Source organism: Dipodomys ordii, unplaced genomic scaffold (assembly GCF_000151885.1).
Source record: "Dipodomys ordii isolate 6190 unplaced genomic scaffold, Dord_2.0 Scaffold62, whole genome shotgun sequence".
Lineage (NCBI taxonomy): Eukaryota > Metazoa > Chordata > Mammalia > Rodentia > Heteromyidae > Dipodomys > Dipodomys ordii.
The window spans coordinates 7,024,025-7,036,526 of record NW_012267278.1 but is presented as its reverse complement, the minus strand read 5'-3'; the positions used below and the strand labels follow the sequence as shown (position 1 = coordinate 7,036,526).

Sequence of the window (12,502 nt, the reverse complement as noted above, 5' to 3'; positions counted from 1 at the left end):
AATGTAATTATGGTGCTTGATGAAAATATCCTACTTCTAAGATCTAATTAAGTGACATAGTGACATGGAGATAATACAAAATATTGTGTAACATATAAGAATTTTAAATTCATCACTAGATTGGAAGTTCTATGAGAATAAGGATTTCTGTGTTATTTTGTTCCCACCTCCCAAAAGAAGCTGGGGCCGAGGCTCTATAATATGTGAATAAATTCATTAATCAGTTTAGTCTTACTAGGTATATTACATATAGCATGTCAAAATTAATTTGCCCTTTTATGTCTCATTTTGAAAAGCATGAACATGACAATGAGAGCTAAAGGCTAACACATTGACATGATAATTGAGTCCTAGACTCCAGTTGAGAGGTGTATGAGTTATATACTTTAAAATTATTAAAAGTTTTATTATATTTAAATAAAACATTTTCTCCCCTAAACCTTAAAACATATTTCACTTTTCACACTTCATTTCAGATTCATTTTGTGCCAACTTCCAGTCTAATGCAGATAAAAATACATGAGTTATTGGTATGCTCCTTAAAACTAGTCGTGAAGAGTGGAAATTCTGAAAAGTCCTCATTACAGATGCCAGTGGAATGAAGTGTCTTTACCTCCAGCAAGTGCTGATGTGCAGATTTAAGACTATCTGAGAAATCAGTAAAGTTGCCCAGGAGAGTTTTATCATATTATTCATTGAACTCTGTCCATGATGCAGTAATTGCTTCTGGTACCATTTTTCTTTTCCTTACACAGGTTATTATTTATCTTTATGCCATGTGAAAAAGAGAAAGAGAATTTAAAAGAGAGTCATAACTTGATATAAAACTATCTTTTGACACAGTGTAACTGGAGATGGGAATCTTAAGTAGAAAATGGTGTCTTACTTATCAGAATTAAATATGAGGACAGTAACACTTGATATTATAGAGATACATAAATACTAAAAGAAGCAGTCAGTCCTGCATTTTCTTCTAGTGATGGAAAAATCTGTTTCTTTCAGACTTTAATATTTCAAGGATTAGCATATTTTCTATTATAGATATTTTCTTACTAGCTTGTACATGAAGAAAATCAAATTAATGAGTACAATGACTACTTGAACAATTTCAGCTAATGTGATTTAACTAGTAAACATTTAAAAATAATATTTGCTACATTTTTGTTCTGTGCACAATTATATCCTCCCTGTATCTTCCTCATTCTTAATTATTAATTTTATCTTATTTTTCTAATGTTAAATCACATGGAATGGGGCTGGAAGCTGGCTCAGTGGTAGAGTGCTTGCCTTGGCCCTGGGTTTGATTCCTCAGCACCACATAAGCAGAAAAAGCCAGAAGTGGCGCTGTGGCTCAAGTGGTGGAGTGCTAGCCTTGAGCTGAATTGCTGAGGGACAGCATCCAGGCCTAGAGTTCAGGCCCCACAACTGGAAAAAAAAATCACATAAAGTACAAACTCTACCATGAATATTTCAAAACAGCTATTTAAATAGAACAATGATTTAATCAACAAATTTAAAAAATCAATACACATAATGTTATCTGAATCCAATGCACTTGACCTGCTACCTTTTTAAATTCTGAAACTTTATTTAGTTAATATGATATATCACTATTTAGAGAAGATGCATTCTTATGTAGAAAATAAATTTTCCAGGTGATGTATATATTTATTTTTTCTTTAATGTTATACAGTCTAATCAGAAATACCATCTGTGTGTGTGAGTATATTTATACATGCCCCTGGACTTATATATGTATATAATATATACATACAATAATAAGACAATATACTATAAATTTATTATGGAATGTGATATGGACAATTGTTCACTGGCAAGAGGCTTGTAAATGATGACTTATAGTGTTTTGACTCTGGAATCATATTGTGATAATAAGTGCCCCAGCACTATGGTTACGTGGGTTGTATACTGAGTGGAGGGAGGGAGGATTGACTGGAGGTAAAAATAAGTAAATATTAAAATAGCACCTTTCCTTTCCTTTTTTCTTCCTGAAATAGAACAGGTAATATTATAATATTACTGATTTCACATTATTATAGGGAATATATAAATTAATTCGAGCAAAGCACATATAACATAGCCTGGCTCATCCTGACTGCATGTAAAATATTAGACAATGCTAGCACTTATAGTACAAGGAGTTTAACAACTTACTGTCTTTGTGCCTTTTAATTAAGAAAATGAAATTTATCTTTTTTTATTTGAAGGTATTAAACTTACTAGAGCCTAAGAATGAAGTCCTAAGTAGTTAATCTACAACCAGTATGCTTCCTTTGATTGCCATTCTACTAGCCCAGAATTCTCACACTCTTCCCCTTTGCACAGGGCTTTTCTCAAACTTTAGTCCTTTGGACATGGGATAGAGACTTGAAGATATGTTACAATTTGTTTAAAAAAACATCAAGTTAGGGCATCTGTATTTAATAGAGGCACTTACTTGTCATAATGTTTTTCCTTCGCGTTCAGATTTTCTATTGACCAGAGAATCTATTGCCACTCAATTCACTTCCCCAAATCATTTTATCTGTAAGCTTTCAGGAAACATAACGAATTATATTGCCAGATAAATCACTCAAGCCTAGTTCAGCAGTGTAAATTAGCATTTATTCCCATTACAATAGATGTTATGGTGAAATTATGCAAAAGTGAGTGAGCACAAGAAAGAGATCCTTGAATACACACACACACACACACACACACACACACACTCAGTTCAAAGGGCTACTTAGCCAGAGTCTTTCGCTTTTAGGACAAGGAGGACATTGTGTGATTTGCAGAAATGCATTCTCTAATGTAGAGGACTAAGAGGCCTGGAAAGGTAGTGAGGTAAATGTATGTTACCAATACCTGTGGCAGAAGAACACAATTTCCATCATAAATGCATGAATAAATTTTATATGTGATCAGATGGCACATAAAAATCAGATTGTATCTGGACCATCTCTTTAACTTATAGTGAGGCCAAATATTTAAGTAATGAATATAGTTACAGATTTTTTTATTCCTTTTTATTTATCTACAACAATCTAGCAAATGTGTTTCTCTCCCAAATGATGTTATGGTGTTATAATCAATATAGAAGAGCTTGAACTTAGATTCAAGCTCCTTTGTCTCTTCTCAATTGTTCATTACCTCTTTTTTAGCTATCAGACTGGGGAAATTTAAACTCTTCACATTTGAATAGTAACTGTAATGTAGTCTATATAAAAGGTTGGAGCATATGAAAATGTACTTAATATCATAAATCATTAGAAATCTGCACATGTAAACAACAATGAAGCCATTTATAAGAGCCAAAATCCAGACCCTTGATCATAACAAATTCTAATGATGAAGGGAGACAATAAGAACTCTTCTTCATAACTAATCGAAATGCAGTGCTAGAGTCACTTTGGAAGATTGGTTCTGTCTGGAACCAAGCAATCTCTTAATGAACGTCCCGCAGTTGAGCTCCATGGCATTTGCAAATATGAACTGTGAATTTATATCCACACAAAACCCAGAACATAGATGTTTCTAGCAGTTTCATTTATAACTACCAAAACTTGGAAGGTACCAACATTTTCTCTAGTAGATGAAGGAACAAATTAATTGTGAAATCAAACCATGTAAACTTGTTCAGCAGTAACATGAAATGAACTACCAAGCCATGGACAAACATAGAGGAAAGGTCAGTGCATATTTGTACTTATTACCTTGCTTATGTAATTATAACCCCTCTGTCCAGTATTTTCACAATAAAAAAAACATTTAAAAAAAGCAGAAAATGTTATATGATCCTATCTACAGGCAAGAGTCTAGAGGTATCCAAAAGATTAATGGTTGCCTCAAGTTAGAGAAGGAGGGAGGAGCAGACAGGGCACTAACTCAGTCTGAAACTTAGAACATGTGTACTCAGTTAAAACACAAATGTTTGTTAGCTGGGCACTAGTGGCTCACACCTTTAAACCAAGCTACTTAGGAGGCTGAATTTTGAGGATCAAGGTTCAAACCAGCCAAGGTGGAAAGTCTATGTGACTCTTATCTCTAATAAATCGCCAGAAAACCAGAAGTGGCGCTGTGGCTCAAGTGGTAGAGGGCTAGCCTTGAGCTGAAGAGATTAGAGACAGCGTCCAGGCCCATAGTTCAAGCTCTATAACTGACAAAAAAAAAAAATTACAAATGTTTATGTGGCATGCTTGTTAGAGTCTCATAGAGTTTTGGTTTTCACTGTTTTATTCTTCATTTTTATCATGCTCAATTCTTTCACATACTGCATATAACTTTAGTAAGGGAGCTACTGTTTTCACTTCAATGTCTTGAAATATTCTCTCCCTATCTCTCAATATTTTCAAATAATTAGAGTCCTCATCTTTTAGGTTTTACTGTACATCTTACCACATTTGAAAGTATGTGAACTTATATTACTCAATTTTATCTTATCTTTCTGAGTACCTTGCAGTTTTTCACATTTCTGACCAATTTTATATTTTGGTAACACATATCTGTTTCTATTTGTTTGAGCATTTATTGTCTACTTCTTTATTTATTCTATATCATGAATTTCATGGTTGAAAGGTTTCTTTTTTATTTCCTTTATGAGAGGGCTAGCTTTCGATAGGTGCTTCACAAAATAAGTTTGGATGAATATTTAAGCATTTGATATGTGTTCATTTAACTGAACTTAAAAGCTTTATTACTTTCTCCATTTTAACTATATAAAGCAGCTGTAATTTGCATATTTTAGGACAATGAATCATTTTGTTTCTAGAAATTATCATTCTGATTCTTAGTAAATTTTATTTATGTATCAAATGAATTATTTTTCATTCATGCCAGAGATATTATTAAAAGAGCACAACAGTAATTAATAGAATAACTCCAATTGGAATATTATATTCACTTTGAAATTGTGTATTATTTTATATCATGTATCACATAACAATTATTTTGGTATTAGATGGACAATATATAAACTTTTATCATCCAATTATATTGAGAGTTAAATATTTTCTCATAAAGTATGATTATTTCCTGAGTTCTATCCTTCTTTTCTTAACATTTTAAACTGTATTAAACAATTTTCTCTTAGGAGAAAATTAAGCTAGCTTTTTTCCTAAATTAATGCAAATATATCAGTCTTACAAGAAAAGCTGTCATTCTGATGGTAAGTCACATGGTTAATTGATATCTCCTTGCTTCATATTCAATGTTTCCAGGAAGAACCTTATGTTCTGTTTAAGAAGTCCGACAAACCTCTCTATGGGAATGATCGATTCGAGGGCTATTGCATTGATCTCCTCAGAGAGTTGTCTACGATCCTTGGCTTTACATATGAAATCAGGCTTGTGGAGGATGGAAAATATGGAGCCCAGGATGATGCTAATGGACAATGGAATGGAATGGTTCGTGAACTAATTGATCATGTAAGTCTCTTATTATTTAATACTTTAAGCAGGTTGTGAGATTTGCTTTCTCTTTATTTATAAGAGTTCAAGTGGTATATTTCAAGTAGGTATTTTCTTCAATAATTATATTCAAAATATTTGTTATTTTCATCATTGAATCTAAGAAAACTATATACAATCTAGGAGAAACCGATATTTGTCTTAAATTCATATAAGGGTTTAATATTTTGAAATGTTGATTTTAATTTCCAAGTTGGGATTGATTTTACAGCAGTATATATTTTCTTTATTTTTTTAATGGCAACTTTCTAATCCACAGAGGGGATAAGTGATGCAGAGTAAATTTTATGCTAAATGTTGCATGAGCTAGAGCAAGATACCACTTAGTTTAATAGTTAATTCATTCTATAAGAAAAAGAGTAGAAATAGATAACATAAAAATCAAATAAGAATATTACGTTCATTGAATGTTATATAAGCCTTTTTTATTTAGTTGAAAAAATTGGTCAGAAAAGCATTATCAGAACTTCTCCTTTGATAGTGTCAATTCATCTCTTTGAAATAAAAAATTTATATAATAAATAACAGAACATTGATTTTCATTTTCAGTTTCATGATATTTGCTTGAAATTTTTCAATAATAAAAGGTACATAATTATTACTAAGATAAGAATTCCACAAAATAACTAAAACATTTTTTTCTCAAAACTATTAAGACCAGGGCTGGGAAGGTGGCTCAGTGGTAGAGTGCTTGCCTTGCATGCATGAGGCCCTGGGTTTGATTCCTCAGCACCACATGAGCAAAAAACGGAAAAAAGCATGAAGTGGCGCTGTGGCTTAAGTGGTACAGCGCTAGCCTTGAGCTAAAGAGCTGAGGGACAGCACCCAGGCCCAGAGTTCAGGCCTTACGACTGGACCCTCCCCCCCAAAAAAAACTATAAAGGCCACTATAAACTCCAAATATAAATTTGCACTAATAAAACATTAATTTACACAGATTTTTGAAAATACTTTATTGCTATTAATTCATTACTGCAACTAAAAAGTAAGGTATTCTGATCTCTGAAATAAAGATAGAAAGAACTTTAGAGAAGAGAGAAATTAGGCTTTGGTTAGAAGCAGAATAGCAACATTAAGTATGGTTTCTAAATTTCTTCAGATTTTTTTCTTGTAATAATTTGGAACTTACTAAATATGATAACAAGTTCTAGACATTTCAGTTTACTTCTCAGAATTTGGTTAAGTAGAACAGTTATATGTCAGCTTTGTAGTCCATTGGAAAATGATAAAACATATCCGAGTGCTTACATTTGAATTTTAAGTTAGTTCTATTAACACAACCATAAATACTAGAATTATATCTGATGCTGCTTAAGCAAAAATTAGCATTTATTAGTCTAGAGGGAGCAAATGGACACAGATGTGTTATACGCCAAACATCAGGATTTAGACCCTGGATTTTAATTATAATTGCTTTCTGCCTTCTGCATTTGTTTTACTCTTTTCAGCATGTGTCTCTCAAGAGGTGGCAAGAAAAGTTGCCACTAAGGAACTCTAGATTAACCATGCAAGCAGAAATATAGCAACTTTAATAATTTCATGTTAGAGCCCAAGTAGTCTTATCTCATCTGATTTTAGTAGTTAAGAATATACCTACCACCAGTGACAATTTCAAAATAAAAGTCATAAAATATATTGTGGAATGAATCCCAAACAAATTCTCTAGTTCAGAGGAAAGTAGTCTCATTGGATTATTTGGAGCAAATACTTAAGCAAAATCCTAGATTATATCCAGTAAAGCAACATAGATTTTGAATTAGGAGCCCGTTTTATTTTTTATGAGTAAATTAAAGTGTTTATTCTTGAATAAAGTGGAGTGAAGCCTGCATAAAGAAATTCAATGTATGGAACTCTGAATAGACAGTTTATGGGAAAATTAGGCTGAGATTATTTACACTAGTACATCTAAGTCCATCTTATATTTTTCCTTGTGAATATCTCCAAAGTACCCAAAAGGCAATGTGACCCAATCATTTCTCTCTTGTACCTTTTTCCTCCTGCATAGTCAGGAATTCAATAGAGGCTCCAAACTAAAATTTAGTTCTCATATCTAGTTAGTTCTCACTACCCCATGGTTTAGCATGCTTCTTAAAGAACACTGAAACGTGCCCAATTCTCTCCATACTCACTGACACTGGATAATATTTCCATATGATCATGTTTTCCTTCAAATTTATTATTATCCATATATTGTTTAGTGAGAGTTATACTTTTGTGTTCAGTCTCCCAACACAAAAATTGTGTAGGAATGGAGTCAACAAGACTCCTGAGCTGCAGATCCAAAAACCTGGAAAGGAAACACAAAGTCCTCATTATCTATTGATGAGACACTGCCTTAGACCAGGCTTTTATCCTACATGGAATGCCACAGTTCCTAGTAATGATATTCGTGGGAAGCCAAGTCTCCCCTCTTGTGAAATCTTCTCTATTCTCAGTGTTGAATTACTGCATTTCTGATACTACCAGCATCGGGTTTCTGCATCATACTATAAAATTGTTCTGTCTAGTGGTTCTCAGGATACGTCTCACATAGCCGCAGAATGGGCATCATTTACAAACTAATGAGATATGCACAATTTTTTGTCTCTACCCTTAGATCTACTGATCTACTACCTTAGTTTTTCTTTCTTGTTTCAAAATAAAATCAAAGTGTAAGCATACTTACAATGCAAAACCAAGCAAAAACATAGTTCAGGCATTGAGTAAACATGAAATGTGCAAACTATTCACAATGCAGACTTATTTTTCTGTAGTCTCATTTCTGTATAAACAAATTTAATATTCACTTTCATTTCATATATCAAAGAACACATCTAAGACAGAGCTTTGAAAGGGATATATTCATTGGACACTTTTTTTAAAAATTAATTTTGTGTTAGTAACACACTTCCTTTCCACATAGTGACAAAGATGTTCAAGATAAATCAGTCAAGAGTGGGCATACCTCTAACCTTACCAGTAAGGAAGATTAGATTGTAAGTCCACACATCAAAGCCGGCCTGAGCAATTGGATGACCCCATCTACAAGACCAATAAAAGCATAAATGGACTGGTGACTCCATTCAGTGTTATACTATTTGTCTAGCAAGTGTAAGGTCCTCAGCTTGAGCCTCAGTGTTACACACACACACACACACACACACACACACACACAGAAAATATCCAACTGGGGAAGCTTTTCCAACTTAGGATATTTGGAAAAATTTGGAGAAATCTTTGATTGTCAAAGATTATGCTCTATGCTCCTAAATATCTACTGATACCATCTAGTAGCACAGATTTATTTTCTCCACCTATTAAAGAATTAAAAGGCAGGAAAATGTTTAAGGTAAATAGGGCAAATTTATTTGAAAGCAAAAGTAAAGCTATGAAGGAAAGTAGAGGCAGATGACACCCAGAGAGAAGCCCCCAAAAGAGCCCAATGGAGTCTTATTGGAGCATGGTATATGATCTTATTGGATATGATATATATATATATATATACACACACACACACATATATGTATACACTGATTGCTTGGTGGCCTATGCATGTACCATCCTGGCACTTGAGTCAGGTCCATATGTATCATATTTATTGGAAATTTTAATTCAGAGTAAGATTTGATTACACATCTATGTATATGTGTATATATATATGTGTATATGCATGTAAACATATCTGTACAAATATATGTATATGTATTAATATGTGTATATATAAATATATATGTATGTGTATAAAATATATATAAAGTATATGTATAAAATATAAATATATATGTATAAATATATGTATATAAATATATATGTAAATATATGTGTATATATGTATATGTGTATGTATATTTGTGAAGGAGTCATATATATACATATATATATGTGTATATATGTATATATATATATGAATCCTTCCATATATCCTTCCTTGGCCTTTATACTGATTGCTTGGTGGCCTATGCATGTACCATCCTGGCACTTTTTTCTTGTTGAATGTTCACCCAGGGAATTATGAGAAAGTAATCTAATGGGAGTCCAAGGCATTATGCCCGCATCATGATAGGCCACACTATCAGTCACTTGGTGTAACTTCCACTTTTTTATTCCTACATAATAGTTCCTCTTTCTTTCCCTCATCACCATTCCACAAGACAACCCCTTACATAAAAGAAGTATCTGTCCCAGTGTTAATTGTACTGTAGTTGATATACTCTCCTCTAGACTTATCTGAGTCTTCTCATCCTTTTTAGAAAGAAAGAGATCCTGTTCCTAAGTCTCAACCAAATTCAGGCAGTGATCATAGTGATAGAGATTAAGTCAATTTCTCAAGCACGAACAAGTGCCCACCTCAGAACTAGTCCACAAGGCTGAAATTAGGAGTTAGTAGATGGATTGTACCATCATGAATCATTTGTGCATATCTGGAAATGTGTGATTGAGTCAGGTCCATATGCATCATATTTATTAGGAATTTTAATACAGTGTAAGATTTGATTACATAAAAGGTTAAACAGGATTTATTTTCCTTGTTTAAATTCTTCAAAATGTGACCCATCTTGTCACAGCTTTAATTTTTAGAAAATAAAAATGTTAGTGATGTTTTGAAAGGTTAATGATATTTTGTTCTACTAGAGTGGAAGTTAAGAAAACATTTATATTCTTTCCCTTTATAGATGACATACTTTAAATATATTTTAAATATAGGAGGTCCTTCCATCATGCTGAGATTTTGAGCTTTTCTAATGTCTGGGGTGACCTGATTCATTCTAATTTGAAATTTGTTGCTCATCTGTAAAAAAACTGATCATTTTCATAAGCCATGGGACGGACCTGACTCAAAATTAGGAAAACATTTTCTCTTCTTAATTTACAGCCTCCATAGTTGTATGGTTGTAGTACACTTTCTATCATCTATCTGCTTCAAATATATAAAAAATAACAGGGAGACATAAATGATATAAGTGCTGTAAATGTTCAGCATACAATGGTATTTATTGAACAAATGGCATAAATATCCCTCAGTGTTCCTGATAACAAATGTTAAACTCAAACACCATGCTCCTTAGAAACCAGGCTATGTATTTTTCAAATGTTTCTATTCTTACTTTGTCTTCCATGAGAAGCTTTTACCTAAGGACTAAGCAGAGAAAAAAAAACAGTGTTATACTTCCTATCAAAATTAAAACATCATTAAAAGTTTCTGCATATTTTAGGAGGTATTTGACCAAGTTCTTTACTCCTCAAGCTACCTTAGCTATTTAGCCTAAACACCTTAGTAAGGAATCCACAGAAAATCAGGAATGCACACAGTATATTAAGTTTGACATAAATTTTCCTTGTAGCTTTGGCTTCTATATCATCTTTATAGCTAATAATTCATTTCTGGCCTCAGGAGACATTTGTTGAGTATGTCTTTTTGTATAAAAACCAACTAGAATTATTCATTAGCGTGAGAAGAAACACCTAAGCTGCAATAAGCTAGCAATATTATGAGACTACTTAAAAGTGACAAGGGCAGTTAAATTACTTTTAAGTCTCCTGTGATATTTGCCTTGGCATAGAAAAACCTTCCGATGATTTATGCTTGTAAACACCCATATATAAGCTAATAAAGCACTACATAAAAATATCAGTATGTACTAGTTAAAAATGGGCCTCACTTGCGTCCCTACCCTCCAGTTTTTCATCCAACCAATGAAACTCAAATAGTTGCCGCTTCATTATGGATTAGATAATTCCTGGCTCTGATAACTTTTCTAGGGTTGAAATTACACATCACATTCCTATTTCAATGCAATTACTAATGCTTTTCCAAAGCAGTCTTAGCAAAAATACTAGAAGATACTGAAAGACCACATTACACAATGCCAAGCACTAATGTTGGCCTTAATTATATCCTCACTGTCTCTGATATCTGGTAATTCTTGCAGTCCTCAGCTCTCTCACCTAGTTACTTACTTAAAGATCACTGCTGGAGTTCTGTTGGGGCCTTGCTTGTCAGGGTCTTTCCTGAGTATATCATTCTTTTAGAATCTATTCTCTTGGATACCTGTAGAACTACTTCTCATATTATTTCATAAACATTTTTGAATGCTTAAAGTTATTCATCCTTACATCTCTCACTCAGAAGAAGAAAATTTTATAAGCTGTAGGTTCTCCAACCTCCTGTCATAATAGGACCAAAACATGTCATGCATACTTCCCACTCATGCTCAGCAGATCTACATGATCTCTTTACTTTTAAATTAATGTTCTTTCCCTTAGGGTGCGTGTGTGTGTGTGTGTGTGTGTGTGTGTGTGTGTGTGAGTGTGTGTATACCTAAGAGAAAGAGACAGAGAGACAGGAAAAGAGGGAGGGAGACAAAGAGAGAACATAGAGAAACTTTCCCAAGGCTCTACACAGAGAGACTTGATGGACTAATAGAAACTGTTTATTTTTTTTTTTTAATCTTTCTTCTGTCTTGAGGTCAGGTAAAATGGAATAATATATCTCAATGAAGGATGATGTAAAGTAGCTGTTAGTATCCAAGAGTGGCACAGTAAAGGGGCCTTTTATAATGTAGTCTATATCAACAAGACAGCAGAAATGGAGGTAGTTGGAGGAGACATATAGGGAGGAGAGAAAGACAATGTGGTGAGGAGAACACTTTTTTGATGTTGGAGGACAGTGATAGTGATCCTAGTGTTGATAAAAGGGTCCTTTCTGTCTCCCATGTGAAAGCCATGGATGGATACTTACATCATCATAGGAAGTAGAGCTGTGGCTCAAGTCGAGTGCTAACCTTGGGCAATAAAGCTCAGGGACAGAGTCCTGGCTCTGAGTTCAAGCTGAAGAAGGAGGAGAGAGGAAGAAGGAGAAGAAGGAGAAGGGGAAGGAGAAGTCAGAAGGGGAATTGAGAGGGGGAAGGAGGGGAAGGATAAAGAGGAGGAAGGGGAGGAGGAGAAGGAAGAAAAGGAGGAGGAGGAGGAGGAAGAAGATACAGGAAGAGGAAGAAGAGAAAAGTAATTGTTAAGAGGGATCAATGAGTGGATAATTAGATTTATCTAGGAAGAAT

The 12,502-nt window shown here is 33.6% G+C and overlaps 1 protein-coding gene across 4 annotated transcripts in view; it reads left to right on the top strand.

The window, feature by feature from the left end:
* The window catches only part of Grik2 (glutamate receptor, ionotropic, kainate 2), a 563,545-nt gene that overhangs the window by 372,994 nt on the left and 178,049 nt on the right, over window positions 1-12,502 (top strand). For all 4 annotated transcript variants that reach the window (XM_013022384.1, XM_013022386.1, XM_013022387.1 and 1 more), the window contains exon 10: window positions 5,220-5,426. In XM_013022384.1, coding sequence (XP_012877838.1) covers window positions 5,220-5,426 — 207 coding nt within the window. The remainder of the gene's footprint in view (window positions 1-5,219; window positions 5,427-12,502) is intronic.